The 23,124-nt window shown below is 34.5% G+C and overlaps 1 protein-coding gene across 7 annotated transcripts in view; it reads right to left on the bottom strand.

The window, feature by feature from the left end:
* PIK3C3 (phosphatidylinositol 3-kinase catalytic subunit type 3) overlaps positions 1–23,124 on the bottom strand; it is a 167,927-nt gene that overhangs the window by 33,924 nt on the left and 110,879 nt on the right. For 6 of the 7 annotated variants that reach the window (XR_009497258.1, XR_009497257.1, XM_059894393.1 and 3 more), the window contains 6 exons: positions 20,966–21,097; positions 18,644–18,772; positions 17,916–17,985; positions 15,903–15,967; positions 13,147–13,231; positions 3,740–3,814 (listed from right to left, as the gene is read on the bottom strand). Coding sequence is in view for 5 of the 7 variants with exons in the window: in XM_059894393.1 (XP_059750376.1) it covers positions 3,740–3,814; positions 13,147–13,231; positions 15,903–15,967; positions 17,916–17,985; positions 18,644–18,772; positions 20,966–21,097 (556 nt within the window). In the remaining 2 variants the exon portion in view is untranslated. Of the gene's footprint in view, positions 1–2,260; positions 2,347–3,739; positions 3,815–13,146; positions 13,232–15,902; positions 15,968–17,915; positions 17,986–18,643; positions 18,773–20,965; positions 21,098–23,124 lie in introns of those variants that run through there. The other variant, XM_059894396.1, reaches the window with a different exon arrangement.

Here is a 23,124-nt window from a genome sequence, read left to right as displayed (position 1 = left end):
TTTCCAGACTTTTACATTTGTGGTAGATACACAACGCCCTCTGCTGCACAAGTTGAGGAAACTTCAACCAAGTTAAAAATATCCACAACCAATTAAAGCATGGGCAAAAAATTTCTGGGAAATCTGAAATTGAGACTTATATTTTGCATTTTTGTACATTATCATTGTACAGATTTTGAAATTCTCTATAAGAGATGAAACATTTTCCTCCACACATTCCTGAAGTTCTTAGTCTGACCCTTTTCTGTCTCATCTATATTTACAGGTGGAACAGTGTGTATTTAGGGTGAATCCCCAAAAGACCACAGTGAAATGAAATCTGGGTGTCTCCTTCCTCTCTGTTCCATCTCTCATACCAGGGAACTGGGCACTGACAAATCAGTAGTACTCTGATTACAATTCCAAACCATCTAAACCTGCCCAAGAAAAACAAACACACACACACACACACACACACACAAACCTGCCCAAGCTGGAAAATGAGAATAGAAGACAAAAGGTATTTTATTTTGAAGAATGGGAGAAATGCTATTTATCATTAATAAAAGCTCCATCAACACTGAGAGACTGGAGAGTTATATAAGAGAATCTAAAGTTCTAAGTTTTTTAATATGTTATGGTCTGTGTTGAAGGCACAATGGATCCAAAATATACAATGGAAGATGCTTCATAATATTCACGGCATTTTTAAGTACAAGCATTGAAATCTATTTCCTGCAATGAAACACCTTCAAAATTCATTTTAAATATGTAATAGTTGTCTAAACTATACAAAGTCTAATTATAACATATGTAATTAATATAACTTGAAACTGCTTTGCAATATGGACTGTTAGTAAAAAATGAGTAGAGGGCTTCCCTGGTGGCGCAGTGGTTGAGAATCTGTCTGCTAATGCAGGGGACACGGGTTCGAGCCCTGGTCTGGGAAGATCCCACATGCCGCGGAGCAACTAGACCCGTGAGCCATAGTTACTGAGCCTGCGCGTCTGGAGCCTGTGCTCCGCAACAAGAGAGGCCGCGATAGTGAGAGGCCCGCGCACCGCGATGAAGAGTGGCCCCCGCTTGCCACAACTAGAGAAAGCCCTCGCACAGAAACGAAGACCCAACACAGGCAAAGATAAATAAATAAATAGCGTTCCCTTTCGAAATAAATAAATAAATGTACCAATATTAAAAAAAAAAAAAAATGAGTAGACACACAAACATTTTAAAATAAATCATTATAAGTTTCTAGAAGTTGAGTAATGTATTATATACTTCCATTTGTCTTGACATAATCGGTCTTTCCTTATACAATCCAATTTCATTCAAACTAAATCCAAAAATTTAAAACATTTATCCTAGTGAGGAAGATGTAAAATGCTTGTTGTATGATATAAGTGGATGAAATTATTAAAGAGCAGTTAAGAAGAAATAACTCAAAGAAATGCTGTTTTAAAAGAAAGAGAATGTGCCTCTTATCTAGCACATTTTAAGGTAAGCTTAAAACAAAATTTAGAGCACCCTCTAGTGGAAAACTGGTGACAAGAAGCTTAAAACCTGTTTTTGAAATTTTACCATTCAATTTCCACACAAGTATCTATGACCTGGGCCAAAAAAGTATATTAGGTAGACCTTTCTTTCCAAATCTTACTCTTAAAGTATCCCCATCAATACACACAGACACACACAAGACAGAGCAGTTCTCAAAGTCCAACAGAAAACGGTCTATTATTTATCAATTTCCAAAAGAAGAGACAAGTAAGATCTGTGAATATAACATTATAGATGTAATGTTACTCTATACATTAAAGAATTCCACTGTGGTTATAAAATGATTACAATATAAAAAAAATGGAATTATTTTGGTAGTTTGATTCTTGTGGTTAAAAGATTCAACTGAAAAAGAGAGCTAAGAAAACAACACAGGAAAACTTTTTCCAAATTATAATTTTTTCCAAACACAGCATAACGTTTTATAAATATCCTTTGCTAAATTAGTAAATTTGGCAAGAACCTCCAATGCAATCTGATTATACTCCTTCAGGCTTTGGTAATTAAAGGGACTGCCTGGCGTTGATATAGACATGGTTCCCACATGCAAATTTTACCAGATTATTTTTCACACCAATAATTTAAAACTGAATATATGAAATTCCAGACTACATGAATTAACATGGTTACTATATTAATAATTAGTCAGGCTACACTCAATATATTATGTTAAATTTTTGGTATCAAAATTTGGAGGAATACTAACAAACTACATAATGTCCTTACCTGAGAGACTATTTTAAGGGTACTTTAAAATCTATTTTTTGTGAACGGCTGAAGAAACGTGGATTATTTGGCATATGGAAGAAAAGGCTACATAGAAGAACAGAAATATTTATTCATTAATTCAACAATGATTTATCAAACATTTTAGCTAGGCATTGTTCAAGGCTCTGGAGGCACGGTGGCAAGGTGCATGGACAAGGTCCCTGAGCTCATGGAACCTACATCCGGAATGGGAGAGGGTGATGATTAAGAAGTCAACAAGCTCCATGAGGGCTAGGATTTCTGTCCTGTTTATTTTGGTATCCCTAGCACCTAGAACAATACCTAAAATATAGTAGGTGCTCAATAAATATTTGTTGAATTATATTAAAAAAAGATACCTTCAGCTAGTGATAAGTGCTATAAAGAAAACAAAACAGAATAATAAATAGAAAGTAATGGAGAGAAGTGGGGTGGCAGGTATATAAATATTATTTGACTGGAGAGTTAGAAAAGGCTACTCTAAAAAGATGCCATTCAATCTTAGACTTACTAACCAAAGTCTTGAAAGATCTGAGAGAAGAGCTTCCCAGGAAGAAGAAACAACAAGGACACTTGCCCAAAACAGGAGTGATTTTACATTCAGACATTCAAACCTGTTAGTGTAGGCAAGCCACAATGGCTACAGTAAAGAGTTCAGATTTTAATCATACAGTTTGGGCAAAAGATACTGGTGGTTTCAAATGGGATCAAAGCAGTGGAAATGAAGAGGGGGTAACTTTATGATTTATTTTGGTGAGCAGTAGATACAATTTGATAATAGATTCGATATGTAAGATGAAGTCAATAGTGCAATTAAAAATGACTCCCAAGTCTGGGGCGTAAACAACTGAGTAGGTGATGTTACTATTTATTAAGATGGGGAAACCAAGTGAGGAGCAGCTTATCAGGCAGGTAGTGGAGGAAGAAAACAACTTTTATGACTAGCTGTATATTTAGGATTTCAAGTAAACAGCTAATGAAATGGACTGAAATAGAGTAAGTTTGGAAGTTGCACAGAGATGGTGTTTAAAGCCATGGGGCCAAGGAGTTATTAGGAAGAAGGAGGATGAGAATGATTATTCCACATAACTCCAAGGGGAAAAGGTAAAGAGTTAAAGATAGAAGTTAATGTGAGTTCAGTGTTGTTTGATAAGAGAAAGAACATTTAAACATTCTAACTAGAGCTGTACAGTAAGAGATTGGACTGCTTGCAAACATTATGGGCTTCCCACTAAAGGAGGCATTTCAAGAAGTAAGGACTAGATGACCATCTGTAGGATTTCTACTAAAGCAGTTCTTATAAGGGATGGGAGATTCCCTTACATGTCCTTCCAAGGTACCATATAAAGGGACTTCAATTTAAATTCATTTATGCAATTTATTTTCTTACGAAGTAGATTCCAGGGCAAAAATCACTGGCATATAAAATGTATATCTGCTACTAGCCATTATTTGTTACCTGTTTTTGTCAGCAAAAGGTTATCCAGGTGCCTGTCTCCAACTCCAAGAATATATGTAATCACGCAATATCCAGCTGCAATAACAGTTCAAAAACAAAAGACAAAAGAATTGTGAAAAACACATGCAAACCAGGTAATACATACAACTGAATACAACAGCAGTTTGTGCTACTTTAATTTCAAATTGATTACTACTCTTTCTGAATTCTTACCTAAGTTCTCAAATTAAATGTGTAATCTTTGACTCTATGAAGAGGCTATCACTTGAAACTCAAATTATTATTTGCAACAGAAAAAATATCCTGTAAAATTCTGTCAAATTATAAAAGTCACTTTAATCAAAAGTTAAATGAGGTTTCAGAAACCTTAATTATAACATGTGTCTATCGTTTTTCATTTCAAATTAGATATATGTTAAGAATGACTGTGAAAAAAATGTGTCTGCAGAAACACACATAATGAAGTCAACCATCCCACAACCATCTTATCTATACTATAACAAAAGTAAGTGCAGAATTAAAAAAAAAAATCTTTAGAGAAACAATCTTGAAGTGCCAGCAGATAGAAAACAAATGAATTCACGTGAGTGGTAAAGGCATGTATGAAGTTCACAGCATAATCCTCTAAATTAAGACAAATTACATGAGCAGGACCAGGGGCAGAGTCACTGTCTCTACCTTTATTCTCTTTTTCTTTCTCTTCTAAAGTCTGGAAACCTGGCGCACGATGAAAGTGCTCCAAAAATTTAAGCAAATAACACTTGTTTGAAGCTGTTTTTTTTCTGTTCTGTTTCTCGCATTAGTAACTTAAGAACAAATGCAACTTGCAAACACACATATGACTATGCCAGTATTTACAAACACATGTTTATTTCAGACACTATGTAGAAAAAAGATCGGACCACCTGTTAATGACCAAATTAATCCTGTCTAAATTCGATTAATACTAAAGTTCATTTAATTCAGGTTCTGAAGGCCATTCTGGAAGTCCAAAAGTGACTTAAGCAATGACATCCATCATCAGATTAATCTTCAATTACAATTATAAACACAGTTACAATTTATTGAAGGCTAGGTTCTTAGCTAGGCACACTACATTCATCATGTCTAACGCTTTTAATGATGTCAGTTAAGTATTATCACCATCCCTCAAATGAAAAAACCTAAGGCTCCAGAAGTTAACAGGATTGTCCAAGGTCACTGGGCTGGGGTTTAAAACTAAGTTAGACTCTAACATCATTGCTTATGCCACTTTTGCACTGTACTCTGTGTAATTCCTCCTTCCCAAAGTGGCTATTTTGATGGATGTAACATTCAACAAGATATTTAAGCTCAAGTATATTTGTTTAGAATAACTCACCATACCCTAATTCTAGATAAAATTATATATTATATATATTTCAAAATATATCCATATGTAGAGAATGAATGAAAGATAGCATACTATCATTCAAAAAAATGCTTCTAATCATATTACTGGTCTACTAATAATTTTCACTTAACTGTAACAAATCAGTTACAGTTGACTAAACAAATCAGTTATTCTCAAAATATAGTCTGTAGTGTGACGAGGACTACTAGTTTGCCAACAACGCAATATCCTATGTACACTTCTTCCTTAAAACAAGACCAAACTAAGATTTCTGGGGCAAGACTGCACCTACATAAAAGACTACATTTCCCAGCCTCACTTGAAGTTAGGCCTGTCCAGTAAGACGGAGGCAAATGTAGTTTTGTGGTGAGCATTTTTATAGAGGGAGCTGACCAAGGGAATCAGAGACCTTGGTTGACACTAACATCCCGAAAGAGTTAAAACAACAACAGTAATGGCTTACACCTGGGCTTCTTACAAAAAAGAAAGTAACTGTTACGTGTGTAAACCACTATAGTTAGATTATGTTAACTGATGCTGAATGAAACTGGTAGTTGGGCCACTGGGGGACTTGAGGGTCATTTATATAAAGGATGAGCAAATACAGCTTGATGGCCCAAATTGGTCCCCCTCTGTTTTTATATTTTATAAAGAAACTTTATTGGAACAGAGCCACGCCCACTTATTTCAATATTTCTTAAGCACTATAATGGCCTGGTTGAATGGTTGCAACAGAGACCACCTGGCCTGAAAAGTATAAATATATTTACTATCTGAAAGGCTTTAGGGAAAAATTGACTGACATTTGATCTAGGGCATTGCTACTCAAAATGTGATACACAGACTGGCAGTTTCACTACCACCTAGAATCTTGTTAAAAATGCAAACTCTTAAGCCTTACTTCATTCCTATTGCATCAGAGTCTCCAGGGGCAGTGTCCAGAGAGTGATTGTTATATATATCAAAGTTTGAAAAGCCCTCTCTAGTGTTCTAATGCACCTAAGAATCCCCTGGGAATCCTGTATGCAGATTCTGATCCAAACAGCAGGGGAAAGGCCTGAGAGTCTGTAATACAAACAAGTGCCCAGGTGAAGCTAATGCTGTTGGATTATACTTGCAGTAGCATTGCTCTAAAACTGCTGCAAAATATGCAGTTCCACAAATGACTAAAGGCTCTCCATTGAAAAACTAGTAAGTGACTTAACTGAAGGATATTAGATCTGATATTGGTAAAGAGAACTGAGAACACATTAGAACTTAGCACACTGAGTTCTCTAATAAGGGATTCACTTAGAAATCTGGTTGCCACTTGTCAAGGATACAAAACTCCTACTGATAATATGCATATGAAGATAGCTGAAACTCCTGCAATTTTCACAAAGAACATCATTGTGTTATCAGTGCATCTGAGTTGTTACATGGTACTAGTTATCTTCTTATTCATTATAAATTACAATTAGTTTAATTTTTATCACTATTTACTTTGTTTCAAGTTGTTTAGCTATCTCTATGAAAGTAATGATTCACATATACAGCAACAGTATTTTTGACCTAAAATTTTCATGTAACTAGACATGTATGAATTATGCCTGTCTCTACTGATAAAACAAGATGTTTTTATACACTACTCTTTATCATCAAATTTGATTTCTCAGTAATATTTCATTGTTATTACTGGATTATTTTCCAATGGAAGTGGAAAATGTATGAAAAAGAGCCTTTTTACCCTGCCTCAGTGTGTTAAGGTCATAAATATGTTGGATGATCATTTCAATAAATGTTTTTTAAGTCAAGTGAGACAGCATATGATCTTTCTCTCTTTCATATATATAAATGGTGGAGGTGAGAATTTGGGGTGTTTCAATAATTCAAATGTCAACACTTAAAACATAAAAGATTACGTCCTGAAAGAGGTATGTGAGGCAAGAGTAGGATGATCCTCAGAAATTTTGAGGATATAAACAATATTCAGAATGATCTGAGATGGCACAGAGTAGATCAGAAGAGTTTCAGGAAAACTGAAGTTATTCTTTAACTATAATGGAAACACTATACCTGTCCAAGAGAATCTTGTCAAAAGGATGCTATTCATTAGTATTTGGACTTCATGTGAGATACACAAACATCTTGAAATTGGTTTTACCAAACAACTTTGACTTAAAGCAAAATACAGAGAAATATAGACAACTAAACAATACTATCTCTCTTTACTAGTAAAGATATGAGTGTGAGAATAATCAGTGTTCCCACATTTACTTGCATAATATAGATTTGACACCCTGCATAATCCGGAAAAAATGTCACCATAACTAATCGCATTCGTCTTCTTACACTTTGCCAAAAACCTAAAACATTACTTTTTAAAATGAAACTTATAATACATGCATCTATGTGATAATGCCCAACAATCAGATTCTAGTACAATGTTGCAACTTATTAAGCATTGAATCCTCTAATGAAAAATTCAAATAATGGCTTTCAACTTGCAACATTACCTGGAATGCTACCAAACTCACTGAAACACAAAAAATTATTTTGTAACACAGCAATACATATAGAAAACAGAAGGGTATTCAAAATAAGATGAAGAGAAGGCCTGCCATCAAATCAGTTATCAGGATATGAAGAAATGTGAAATGCTTTTATTAGGAAGAATATCTAATTTGAAGTTAACTGTCCAGGTACAATTTAAATGGCTATTTTTTTTTTACATTAAAAAAAGTCATATTTTCATTAGCTAATGGGAAAAAATGGAACATTATATAAAAGGCACAATACTATGACATTTAGCACATATTATAAAATATTGTTCCAGTACTTTTTTTAAGTGAGCAGGGTTTTCAAACTTTAGTCAATACTTATAAGGTTGTGTGCATATATACTTCAAGTAGAAAAAGTTAACATTTCTTTATTAAATAGATTTACAAGGTAAAAAAATTTACTGTAACTATCAGAAAGTAAAAAGACACGAGGTAATTGCTTGATGGCATACAAAATATCTCAGGTAATAAAATACTGAAAACTAGGTGTGGCAGATTAAAGATTCCTTAACATGCTTTTCATTCAAGATGGGAACTATATCCTTTCCCCTTGAATCCAGGCAGGTTCTGTGACTCCTTTGACCAACAGAATATGACAGAAGTGACAAACTGCCAGCTTCCCAATCCAGGCCTTCAGAAACCAAAAGTTTCTACTTCCTGTCTCTTAGAATACTTCCTCTTGAAACCCAGCTCTGAGAAACACAAGCCGTAGGGAAGCCTTGTACGGTTGCCTTGATTGACAAGCCTTGCTGAAAAACAGTATAAGCTGCCAGCCATGTGAGTGATCTATCAAGCCTTTAGAAGTACATTAATTTTTCAGATCTTAGAAAACACAGACTTAATGGAGAAAAAAATGAATAGAAGAGAAAAGGGAAAAAAGGAAAGAGGAAAGGAAGTAAAGCAGGAAGGGAAAGAGGGAAAGGAGAGAGAAATACAGAGTTAGTTAATAAAGGGAAACATTTTCTCTTAGATGCTTCAATTTTTTTTAGTCTTAAAATCTAAATACCCTGTATGTGATCATTTTTATGGGTAAGCAGTTACATGTAACACATGTAACGTTCCTTAGGTTAAAATAAGAATTAAAACCACAAGGAATATGAATATACATACACACATTTTATTTCAGTAATTTAAAAGTTCCTAGGAATATTATATTTTCTTTATACTTCTCAGCCAAAAATGTATCAAGTATAAATTTGGGAATAAATTATGTAGTACAAAATAATCTGGAATACTATCTCATGGGAGCATTGTGAAAAATAAAAAAAATGTCATGTATAAGAGAGCAATTTATAAGCCATAAAATGATAGGAAAGTTTAAATATAGTTGTTATATGTCTAGAAAATCCTCTACTTGCTTCCCCAAGCTTGACTGTTTAAGTAGAAATATGGACATAAACATAAATATAATATTTATGTAAAACAGGTATAACATGATATATGCCATATACTATTCAGGGCTCAACTCTAGTGTCAATATTCAGGGCTCAACTCTAGTGTCAACTCCTTTATTAACCCTCCCTTAAACAATCTAGTTATAAAAAAAAAAAAAATCTCCTAAGAAAATAAAAAAATAATCCTCTAGAATATAAACTTCATGAGAATAGGCATAAGTGGTTGAAATATTTGAATTAATCCCTATGGCATGCCACTACTTACTTATGTCCAGAAAGGGACCATAAGTACTAATCTAAAATACCATGAGAGGCACCTCCTAACATAGCACTGTTATCTTAGCTCTAGAGATTTATCAAAAATATAATTATTCCTGACAGACTTTTCCCACAGTCTACTTAATTGCTTACTCAAACTCAGGGAAAATCAAGGGAAAAATTACAGCTTCCAGGAAGAAATAACTTATAAATACAAAATAGTTAAGTGATTGAAAAGATGCATCTATGGATAAACCACTAGCCAGACTCATCAAGAAAAAAGGGAGAAGACTCAAATCAACAGAATTAGAAATGAAAAAGGAGAAGTAACAACTGACCCTGCAGAAATACAAAGAATCATGAGGCATTACTACAAGCAACTATATGCCAATAAAATTGACAACCTGGAAGAAATGGGCAAATTCTTAGAAAAGCACAACCTCCCGAGACAAAACCAGGAGGACAGAGAAAATATAAACAGACCAATAACAAGCACTGAAATTGAAACTGTGATTAAAAATCTTCCAACAAACAAAAACCCAGGACCGGGTGACTTCACAGGCGAATTCTATCAAACACTTAGAGAAGAGCTACACCTATCCTTCTCAAACCCTTCCAAAATATAGCAGAAGGAGGAACACTCCCAAACTCATTCTACGAGGCCACCATAACCCTGATACCAAAACCAGACAAAGATGTCACAAAAAAAGAAAACTACAGACCAATATCACTGATGACCATAGATGCAAAAATCTTCAACAAAATACTAGCAAACAGAATCCAAAGGCACATTAAAAGGAACATACACCATGATCAAGTGGGGTTTATCCCAGGAATGCAAGGATTCTTTAATACACGCAAATCAATGTGATATACCATATTAACAAACTGAAGGATAAAAACCATATGATAACCTCAATAGATGCAGAGAAAGCTTTTGACAAAATTCAACACCCACGCATGCTAAAAACTCTCCAGAAAGTAGGGATAGAGGGAACTTACCTCAACGTAATAAAGGCCATATACAACAAACCCATAGCCAACATCGTTCTCAATGGTGAAAAACTGAAACTATTTTCTCTAAAATCCGGAACAAGACAAGGATGCCCACTCTTACCACTAATATTCAACATAGTTTTGGAAGTTTTAGCCACAGCAATCAGAGAAGAAAAGAAATAAAAGGAATCCAAATCAGAAAAGAAGAAGTAAAGCTGTCACTGTTTGCAGATGGCATGATACTACACATAGAGAATCCTAAAGATGCTACCAGAAAACTACTAGAGCTAATCAATGAATTTGGTAAAGTAGCAGGATACAAAATTAATGCACAGAAATCTCCTGTATTCCTATACACTAATGATGAAAAATCTGAAAGAGAAATTAAGGAAACACTTCCATTTACTATTGCAACAAAAAGAATAAAATACCTAGGAATAAATCTACCTAAGGAGGCAAAAGACCTGTATGCAGAAAACTGTAAGACACTGATGAAAGAAATTAAAGATGATACAAATAGATGGAAAGATATACCATGTATTTGATTGGAAGAATCAACATTGTGAAAATGACTATACTACCCAAAGCAATGCACAGATTCAGTGCAATCCCTATCAAACTACCAATGGCATTTTTCACAGAACTAGAACAAAAAAATTCACAATTTGTATGGAAACACAAAAGATCCCGAATAGCCAAAGCAATCCAGAGGAAGAAAAACAGAGCCCAGGAATCAGGCTCCATGACTTCAGGCTATACTATGAAGCTACAGTAATCAAGATAGTATGGTACTGGCACAAAAACAGAAATATAGATCAATGGAACAGGATAGAAAGCCCAGAGATAAACCCACGCACATATGGTCACCTTATCTTTGATAAAGGAGGTAAGAATATACAATGGAGAAAAGATAGCCTCTTCAATAAGTGGTGCTGGAAAACTGGACAGCTAGAATACTTCTTAACACCATACACAAAAATAAACTCAAAATGGATTAAAGACCTAAATGTAAGGCCAGACACTATAAAACTCTTAGATGAAAACATAGGAAGAACACTCTTGGACATAAATCACAGCAAGATCCTTTTTGACCCACCCCCTAGAGAAATGGAAATAAAAACAAAAATAAACAAATGGGACCTAATGAAACTTCAAAGCTTTTGCAAAGCAAAGGAAACCATGAACAAGACAAAAAGACAACCCTCAGAATGGGAGAAAATATTTGCAAACAAAGCAACTGACAAAGGATTAATCTCCAAAATACACAAGCAGCTCATGCAGCTCAATATCAAAAAAACAAACAACCCAATCCAAAAATGGACAGAAGATCTAAATAGACATTTCTCCAAAGAAGATATACAGACTGCCAACAAACATGAAAGGATGCTCAACATCACTAATCACTAGAGAAATGCAAATCAAAACTACAATGAGGTATCACCTCACACCAGTCAGAATGGCCATCATCAAAAAATCTATAAACAATAAATGCTGGAGAGGGTGTGGAGAAAAGGGAACCCTCTTGCACTGTTGGTGGGAATGTAAATTGATACAGCCACTATGGAGAACAGTATGGAGGTTCCTTAAAATACTAAAAACAGAACTACCATATGACCCAGCAATCCCACTATGGGCATACACCCTGAGAAAAACCATCATTCAAAAAGAGTCCTGTACCACAGTGTTTACTGTAGCACTATTTACAGTAGCCAGGACATGGAAGCAACCTAGGTGTCCATTGACAGATGAATGGATAAAGAAGATGCAGCACATATATACAATGGAATATTACTCAGCCATAAAAAGAAATGAAATTGAGTTATTTGTAGTGAGGTGGATGGACCTAGAGTCTGTCATACAGAGTGAAGTAAGTCAGAAAGAGAAAAACAAATACCATATGCTAACACACATATATGGAATGAAAAAAAAAAAAAACGGTTCTGATGAACCTAGGGGCAGGACAGGAAGAAAGATGCAGATGTAGAGAATGGACTTGAGGACAGGGAAGGGTAAGGGTAAGCTGGGATGAAGTGAGAGAGTGTTCTAGACATATATACACTCTCAAATGTAAAATAGATAGCTAGTGGGAAGCAGCGACATAGCACAGGGAGATCAGCTTGGTGCTTTGTGACCACCTAGAGAGGTGGGATAGGGAGGATGGGAGGGAGATGCAAGAGGGAGGGGATATGGGGATATATGTATACATATAGCTGATTCACTTTGTTATACAGCAGAAACTAACACAACATTGTAAATCAATTATACTCTAATAAAGATGTTAAAAAAAAACAGATGCATCTATAAAAGAGTAAACAGAATTTACACCTTATTCCTACTATTACGTCAAAACATTAATGACCTCTTTTTTCACATTTTGTATCTTTTAATCTTCTTATAGAGCATTTAAAACTGCTGTGGTTTGAATGTTTGTGTCCCCTCAAAATTCACATGCTGAAATCCTAATGCCCAAGGTAGTGGTGTTAGGAGGTGGGAACTTCGGGAGGTGCTTAGCCCTCACGAATGGGATTAGCCCCTTATAAAAGATACCCCACAGAGCTCCCTAGCCCCTCCCACCAGGTGTAGATACAATAACAAGTCTTTGACCCAAAGAAGGCCCTCACCTGACCAGGCTGGCATCTTATCTCAGACTTCCAGCCTGTACAACTGTGAGAAATAAATCTCTGTTGTTTGTAAGTCACCCAGTCTCTGGTATTTTGTTATTGTAGCCCAAATGGACTAGAAAAAATCCTAACATGTTCTAAATGTGTATGAGTATGGTAATATCAGGATAGCTTGTTTTCCTTTATTCCCACATATCAATGAAAAGTAGTAAGTTGAAAAACTTACCACAGCTTTTAACATAAGTATCCATAACTTCAGCACTGATCCCATTTGGCCCATTCTCACTTGGTGCATATTTTCTAAAAAAGTTCTGAAAAGATATTATTTACATGTTTATAAATTCAATACAATCCTTAAACAAATTAGGCATTTAAAAATTGTAAATAATGACAAAGAGGTGTCTGGTGTAAAGCAGTCAGTAATTATAAAATGTGGACTTTAGGAAGCATATTCCTCAGGAATCAGTCTTATTACTATGCTTATAGGCTAAGACAAACAAACAAACAAATAAATAAATAAAAGCCTGCTACTTCTATACCACAGGGGAAAACATTAAATAAACTTACTGCTATATCTCTATACTTAATTTATCAGTTTGTTTCACCTTTCTCCTGAATGTAAACATGAGGGATTTTTTGGGTATCATACATTCTCCTAAAAGTGAACATGAGTTTTTAAAATTACCTTTTAAGTATGGCCACTGAAACACTGTTACCATTAACAAACTCAATAAAGTTACATTCCAATTTTCAAAATAATTAGAATGCAATGCTAAGAATTTTCAGATTCAGAGGAAAGTGACAGAAAGATAAATATAAGAGATATAGACTGAACCAAAGAATTATAGGGGCACGATAAATACACTAGAGGTCCAAAGAGTCTGGAAACACTGGGTAAAATTGTGCATTTATTTTTTTCCCCAGATTACCAACTGGACCTATTCCCTTACATCTAGATGTTAAAGAAAAATACACAGTGTATATTATTTGAAAATACAACTAACATACTATTAAAAAAGTAAGTTTATCCTATGTTTTAAGCTTTTTGGAACACTTTGTAAGTTTGACAAAGAATCTATATCTAGAATATATAAAGAACTCCTATAAATCAATAAGGAAAAGACAAACAACCCAACATGAAAATGGGCAAAAGATATGAACAAGCACTTCACAGAAGAAATAAATGGCCTACACATATTTTTAAATACTCAATCTTTCAGGTAATCAGGGAAATGCAAACTAAATAATAATAAATACCAAAATTTAGAAGTTTGACAATACCAAGATTAGGCAAAGATGGGTAGCAATGAGAAACAGTTGTTTCCAAAAAACAATTATTTTGGAAAACAATTTTTAATTATCTACTAAAGTTGAAGATGAGATAAGCTATGACTCAGCAAAATTATTTACATAGATCACACATGCAACTAAGAATCAGGACACAAACTGTCATTGGCTTTATTTTACAAAATCATAATTGCACAGAGCAACATAATAATTGATAACTTTATTAAACAATTACTTCAGTTAGAACCTGTGTTGAAGCTCTGCATACATTTCATGTCATCTTCAGAACAATTCTAGAGCTAGGTACTCTTCATCATTATCCAAATTTTACAGATATAAAAACTGAGACTTGAAGGGTATGTTAGGGGGTCCCCTAGACCTCTGACAGGTTTGATTTGTTAGGTGAGGTCACAGACTCAACTTACAGTACAGTTGTACCACAAGCAGTGAGTATTACAGCAAAAGTATACACAACAGGATCAGCATGGGAAAAACACACAGGCAAAGCCTGTGAATTCCATGTGCAATCCTCCTTGCTGTCTTCTGTGAAGGCATACACTGAGCATACTTACCGGGGGCTGGTCATACAGGCACCCTCTACAGTCTATTTAGTTCAGTAACTATCAAAATTCTAGAAGGAAAGCAGGTTGTTTGCTATAAATCATATTATTTGTACAAACAGTCTAGGTATGTGAACCACCCTTATCAGTTAAAAGCCAAGTTCTCACTGAAAGCCAAATACCAGCTAAAGGCTAACCTGCTTGCAAGGTTACTCAAAATCTAGCTAGAAAGCTGCAGAGCCAAACTTCAAACTCACGCAGTTTGATGTTTTGAGCGTGAGCTTTTAACCACTGAACATGACTGTACCCCAAACCAAACAACAGAATCAACCACCTGTTTTGCCAACAAATCAGAGTAACGCTTTCTTGCAAATCTAAACTCCATACTGAATTACTGAGACACTCTAAACTGAGAAACACAAAAACACACTATAGCAAATATCCTCTATCAAGCCTTTCACTGTATTATTTTTCATCTCAGGCATATCAATTTTTCTGTGTGAATTATATACATTTTTCTTAGGAAAAAGAAAAATTATATTTAAAAATTAACAAAATAAACTATTAAGATATAATAAGAATTCTGCATTAAACACTAATTCACATATTTAAAATGTAAAAAAAAAATCCAAAGGTATACATGGCTTAGTCCCAGAAACAACTTGGCTTTTCTCATATTAAAGGAGAGAAATGACTTTGGAGGTGGGGATAAGGGTCTTAAAAAAATAATTGTGCCAAACATGTACGAGCAAAAATATCACTGTAGCACTGTTCTGACAAACAACAAAAATCGGAAATAATCATAATGTTCACTGATGGCTAAATAAATTATAATATTTCCATACTTTGAAATATAATGCAACCATGAACTTTAACAAATTTAAACTTTGTTTGCCAATTAATTCCTGATCTCCTATTATGTGTTAGGCCCATTTTAAGGAACTGAACATCAACCATGGAAGCATTTCCAACTGTTAGCATTGTTTACTTCTCAGGAAAGGAAAACAACTTTAGGGAAGACGGGTGATAAAAAGAGACTGTCATTTCTAACTTTATATACTTTTTATAAAGATTGAAATTTTTATGATAAGAATATATTCATGAAATTTATAAATCTTTAAAATAGATACTGTACCTGAATGCTTCCTTCTGTATCAAGAACTTCAGCAACAGGAACTGACTGGATAAACTGCATGAAGCCTACACAGAAACAGATGCATTGTATTAAGCATAGCTATTGGTGAAGCAATAAAAATAAAGATTCTGCTAAGAATAGTCTTCATTTGAAAATGTATACACTACAAACCTAATAGCTTAAAGAGGTCTATAAACACTGTATTTAGTATACACTGGCATTTACATCATAGGAACTACAAGGAAACTTTTAAAAAAAATTAAGCTGACAATCTGTATGCTTCTCTAGGCCAATTTCTATTATTATACACAAGGAACACAAAGTAATAGGCTAGGCTTCTTAAATCTGGCATAAAAATTTCTTTCTATAGTATTATAACATATGTCAATTAAAATTATTCTGAGTTTAAAATCATTTTAAGAAATCTGGAATTGTGGAATATCAATCACCTAACCCTAAAATTATAGTATATTCATTGGCTTTCTTTGTGTAATATTCCATCTTCTGCCATTCCCTGGAAATTATATGAGAGGGAAGTATAAATCCCTTAAACTACCAAAAAGAAGGGAAAGAAGACAGTATACAGGAAAACAAGGAGAAAAAGTAAGTCTGGTAAGTCTAGGGACAACAAAAGAAGTATAAAACTACAAATCTGTGAAAAAAAATCAAAGTTGAATGATGGAAACTATTTCAGGATCATAAACAACCATGATCTGGTTTCGGTAAGCCTTACATTATAATTATTCACATGCAAATTAGGAGACTGTATATTTCTTTAGAGTAAGAAATGTATCATTTATTCTTATATCATAAATACTGAACAGTCTGCATTAATGCACTTAACAGACGTTTATAGTTTTTCTACTATGTAGCAAGAACTTGGCCAGGTAAGCAAAAATAGAGCCTTGACCCTCCTTTCAAAGATCTTAACAAGCTTGCAAGTTTTATTGGGATAAAAACTATGAACGAAAGAGAATAGCATAGGGAGACCTATATTACAACAGGGATCAGAGGACATCTGACATCTGAACCATGTTTTGAAGGATGATAAAGATTAATTAGTAAAGCGGAAAGGATATTAAAGACAATGATCATATAAGACTGAAAAGAGCACGGTACATTTGAGAAAATGGAAGGTGGCTGGTGTGGCTAAAGCCTAAGAAGCAAGGGGGAGGGTGGCAAAAAAGAGGTGACAGAGATAGGTGCAGAAGTATGTCATACCATGCAAGAACTTGTAAACTAAGCTAAGGCTTTTGTCTTTGTCCCAAGAGCAAATGAAAGCTAAATAAATCAATCTATGTAGGATGGTAGAATGTTTGCACTTTTAACAATATCATTCTGAGAGAAAAATGAGAAGAGGAATTAAACCATCAAAAAGATTTGGGAGTGGCCTGGAGAAGGGCAGAAAGCCTAAAATAAAACAGGTACTTGTTTCTTCAAGGTACCTAAGGGTAAGAAGCTCTAAGAGTAACAAGATTATAAAATTTACAATAGGCATTAGGCAAGCATTCCTAGGGAATCTTCTGTCAAACTTCCAGAGGTTACTCAATCTCAAAAAGACTTAGACATATATTAAAAAAAAAATTAGTGGATAAGGCAACATCATCTGCTGAGTGGCTTGTATAAGCAGGGCACAGCCTCTCTGGGTTTTAGTAACGCTCAGTAATGATTCCAGATACAGAACACCATGGAAGAAAACTACTGTAGTTTGTAGCTACTGAAAGTTTTGAATGCAAAGAAATATATCAGAAAGATGCTAATTTTTCTTCCAAATATGTTGTTTAATGATTCCAAGAGGTATAAAAGGGAGGAAGGACAGAAGGAAGAAAGGGAGGGACGGAGGGAGGGAGGGAGGGAGAGAGGGAAGGTAGGCCGGCAGTCAGGAAGGCCCAAGTGGTCTTCAGTGTTACAAATGAGTTCAATCTCTAACATTCTTAACAATTTTCAATTAAAAAAGGAAAAGTATATTCATTGGACACTGAAATAAATAATCATGTTATAAAATAAACTTACCATGTTTTGTACTAGTGGCTAATACTTTATAGGGCGTCAACTTCAAATCCAGATTTTCTTTTCGTAGCAGCTTAAGATCAAAAGTTATATTAACCAAATGAAAAGAATGTTATAAAATAGTTTTGCACGCAAGTGCTATAGCAGTTTAATACACAGAGATTTAGAAGGTAAACCTAAATTAAGGTTTAATTAAATCAATTAGTTAATTTAACTTTTATTTATTATCAAAATAAATGTATTAAACACTTTACATGGTGGTATGTCAAATTTTTTATCTTTTTCTAAATCACTGTCAGTTTTCGATGAACAGAAGGGTTCCTCCTAAGGATTTATGCAGGCCTTACTGGTCACAAAGTATTTTAGAACTCAGAAAAAGGAAATGAGGACAAATATTTTCCTTTATAAGCCAGGGACAGAAACAGGATTTTAAAAAGAAGATTTAATTGACTAAGAGGAAGAAAATTACTAAATTTAACATTGAAAGAACTTAACTGGGAAAAAAGTTTTTATAAAAAGGAACACATGCAGTTTCATTTTATACTAATCACAAGAGCCATCCTGCAATGTACAAAAACAACTAAATTTGCTCAAGATCAAGTGAAGATTGTTCAGCTTTCTAGGACTGCATCTGAATGTTACAAACAATTCTGTCCATGTATAGCATATCCACTAAATCATCGATTTCTAAAATGAAAAAATGTTCCCTACCAACATAAGGTTATGTTCACCTTGTCCATGAGTGAAATGATTTGGAGAATAAGTTGATCTTGGCGTAAATCATCCCCATGCTTAAATATAACTGGATATTTGCCTCCATCTTCTGTCTTAAAGAATAACTGTGCAGGCATAAGGGCACTCTGGAAATAAAAATATTATTTTCAAATTATATAAGATGGAAATGTGGGGAAATTTATAATAATCTAAAGAAAAGAAATGAGTCTAATAAAGAAAACAAATAATAATAACCTTAATTTATACAGGCTATGAGAAACAATAGCACAAAAAGTATCAGACAGAGGGATGAACAGACGTGTGACAAAGCAAATACAGTAAAATGTTAATAATAGGATAGAAGTAGTGGGTATACAGTTGTTTACTGTGAAAGTCTTTCAACTTTGCTGTATGTTTGAAAACTTTCGTATAAAACATTGGGGGAAAAGGCATCAAAAATGCTTCAAAGAATATATGTTTAGAACCTACAACCTCTAGTGGACTGAAACTCCAAACTTTAAATTATCTTAAATTTGTAGTATCCTTTTATCACCTCAGGCAAAAATATATTTTATAAATTACCTTGTACCCTAGCTCACAAAAGCTCAAGAAAACTGGAAGTGATCTTCCTAAAGATAAATGATAAGCAAGAGGTTCTTTGTTGTAATTTCCCTTTTCAGACTCGGATCTGATTCTGAAATTTAGATTTCATCTGAAATCTAATGCAAGCAGCTGACAACCTCAGGATAACTAAGCACTAATCCCAGTGCCTTAAGGGGTTCACTCCCCATGGAGATCTAGCTTTCATTCTTAAGCTAAGGTCTACAAAATACTGTTTAAAAATATTGAAAACTAGGTGCATAACCTTTTCAGCTCTAAGGAGTTCATAAAAAGACAACAGGAATTCATGGATTCCCCTACAACTCTGTGCAGACATTTCAGTGTATGTACAAGCATATGGGTAACATTCTACAGTATCCAATCCATCACTTTCATTGGACTCTTAAAGGCATTCATGACTCAAAAATGGTTAAGAATTATAATGCTAGAGTTATGTGGTAAACGCCCTAGAACCATTAATTGTAAACTGCAATTCAGAATTTTTAAGAATGTCCACATACTTAATAAGGGCTGGAAGAAAAAAATCAGGACTGAATATTAGGATTAAAATGATGTCCCATGATATTTTATTGACCATCTACTTTGTGTATATAAGACATAATTATAAAATTATATTATTAAGGGAAAAATTGATCCAGAATACACTAAACAATAATGATAGATTCTTATGCCCCACTCTTACAACTCCTGCTTTTTGTCTTAGATATTCTTTTTCATCCTGTTTGCAAAAAAATGATAAAACTCCTTTTTTGATTCACTGGTTTTGATTAGTCCTAAGGGAATGAAAATTATTAGAAGCAGGTCTTATTTGGGAGTTCTAGCATGAACTAAGAAATACTTGCATTTTCTCTCCTGTACCAGCATTTTTCAAATTGCAGGATATAATTCAATAATGAGTTTTAAAACCAATTGAATAGGTTGCAAACAACATTTAAAAATTAATGCAACAGAATAGTTTTTAAAAGAATAGAAACTATTAGAGTCCGTAATATGCAGTAAGGTTAAGTACTGCTTTATGAAACTAACGTTGCAGTTGTGTGAGCTGGGCTGCCATGGGCTGCCTTTAAACACACCTTTAAAAAAATCAACTATTTTTTACTGTAATCACACCCCTTTTCATATACCCAAGTTGTTGATCTATGAGCCCTTTCTTATCTGATACAAAGTAATATCCCAATGCAACTTATGCCCTTCTACCCTTAGAATCAGAAGACCTAAAACATCATGCCTCAGAGAGACCTTTCAATATGATGCCCAGCAGATAATGATGCTTCTTCACAAGTAATGATGCTCAGCCCTTTGGCCTGCTTAGAGAAGGCAGCTGCTACCAGTTCTTTCTAACTATCCAGGTGGTGGCCAGCCAAAAGAAAGTCTGGCATGCTATTAAGGACTAAAGAGAATTACTACACTTGAAAATACAAGAAAAAATTTAAGTCATAGGTTAACTGGAACTCATATCTAACCACAGGAACTTATAATGTCTAAGTTTGCAATTTAACTTTTACTTTTTTAAAAAAAAAAAGCTTACATGAGAAAAAGCAGGTGATTAATAAATAGCTCAAAAATTAAAGATAAAAAAATCCAGAGATATAAAAATATTTTATACATTCCACATAAAAATGTCTACTGATAATACAAAAAGATCTTAAAACAAAACACACTGATAAATAAAAGGTATCTTTTTTCAAAGGTAGTGTCTGAAGATCCACCACAGTTACCTTAAATAATGTAGCTGTTTCTGGGATTATTCCTCTAATTTTCACCTGGGGTTCTAAAGGCAATGGGATAAGTTCCACATCTGACAAGTTCATCTTTTCGTTGTCTCCAAGCAATGCCTGTAGTCTCTCATTCTAGGAGAACAAGTTAGAAAGTACTAGTTAGGTTAAAATGGAAAAGGGGTTTTTAAAGCATATGGTAAAGACATAAAGACTGATTCTATTAACTTTAAAATATTTGCAAAGCACCATAAAAGTATATGCGAAGTAATACAACATAAAGGAGAGAGTATGTGTCAGAGACAAGCACTTATAATCCACCTGACAAAAGCAGCAGCATGCTTTAAAAGGAGCAATCCCTTCACCTATGAAAAGCTGGACTTTCATAAGGTTAGGGAATATGTTTCTCTTACTGCAACTGAGAATCAGGAGTATACTCAAGCTGGACTTTAAGGTGCAATTTCTATTTTCAAAGGATCTGTGAAATCACAAGGAGAATCTAATTTCATTTGAAGCTTAATTTCTCATGACCAAATATTAAGCAAGAATTTCATTAGCTGCTCCACTGCATGTTTTGGGTTTAGAAAGTAAACTCAATTTACTTGGAGGAACTTGGACCCTACCTTTTACTGTTCATTGACTCTGTCTGATCGAACTTTTCCCAAGATATCACCATTTATTTATTTTCTTTAGCTCACATGCATACTGCATTGAGCCAAGATTTCAGAAATTGAGAAATTCAAGCCATGATGAAACAGCTTTGTCATTTAGCAGCGTCTATAGTGTTTAGACCAAGCCCATCTATTCAATTTCAAAATAACAATCTATTTCCTTTGAAAGCTGTGAGAGTATTGCATTCTTTAAACAGGTGAGCTTGTTCTTAAAGGGAAAAGACTTGACCTAATACACTGGGCTTCTTCCTATTTCTCAAACATGTCACACATGCTCCCATATCAGGGCCTTTGTGCTTGCAGCTCTTCTGGCTGGAATAGTCTTCTCTAGATATTCAGTGGCTTGCTCCCCTACTTGCTTCAGGTTTCTGTCCAAATGTCAACTCTCAGTGAGGCCTTCCTGACCATTCCATTGAGAAGTGAAAAGCTGCCTTAATACTTGAACCCAGCACTTCCTATTCCCCTTTCCAGCTTTTTCTCCAAAGCACGTGATGCTATCTAGCATAAAATATATTTTACTTATTTTGTTAACTTTCTCCTCCAACAGGAATGTAAGGTCCTTACATTCTAAACGTAGGGATTTTTATATTCACCTCTGCATCCTCAGAACCTAGAGAAGTGCCTGGCACACAGTAGGCATGTGATACATTTTTATAGAATAAATATTATAACATAAAGAATCACAAAGTGTAAAGAGACTACTTAACATTCAAAATGAAAGCTTTAATTGTTTTTTTAAAAGTGTGGAATCAATGCATTTTTATTAGAACTCAAATATCTACATTCAAAGACCTCAATCAAGAGAATTTTTCCTAAATGAGATCAGCAAAGGAAAGAAGGTGGCAACAATATTATTATTTGTTTTACCATCGGACACCTAACTCTTGGATCCCCTGGCCACACATTTAACACCGTTGCACTCACAAAGGCAAGTCTCTCCCAACTTCGTTATGAGGGATGGAAAAGTACTATTACATATGATTGCAAATTATTAGCTGTAGTCATTTCATTATTCCTAGTAATAACACAAATAATGGTGGTAGAGAGTCATCTTGGCATTTCACTAAAACCCGAGGGCTTGTTTCTAGTAAAACTAAGTAAATAAAACTATGTTTGTCTATTATCACATCATGAAAAAATGTCTGAAAAGATTTTTAGCCAATGTTGACACTATATTTGGGACTGTCTGACTTAAAATATAGGCAAAACAATATGTGTTTTGCAATATGTGGCAAAAACAACGTTTATTTTTGGGGACTATAAGTGCTGTCTCCAGTAGGGAGTCATCTTCCAGAACAGCGAAAACTGAGGTGTATCCAGAGGCTCATGTGTGGCGAACAAAAGAGTATGTCACATAAGAACAAACTGCGGTTTAAATACATGCCCCAAACTGACAGTCACAAGAACAGGCATTCTTTCTGCTGGTGAGCACTGGGATCACACGGCTGCTCACCAGGGCACCTCTGGGGAGAAGGGCTCCTGGAGGAACAG

Source organism: Balaenoptera ricei, chromosome 14, assembly GCF_028023285.1.
Source record: "Balaenoptera ricei isolate mBalRic1 chromosome 14, mBalRic1.hap2, whole genome shotgun sequence".
Classification (NCBI taxonomy): domain Eukaryota; kingdom Metazoa; phylum Chordata; class Mammalia; order Artiodactyla; family Balaenopteridae; genus Balaenoptera; species Balaenoptera ricei.
This window is presented reverse-complemented; position numbering and strand designations above follow the sequence as displayed.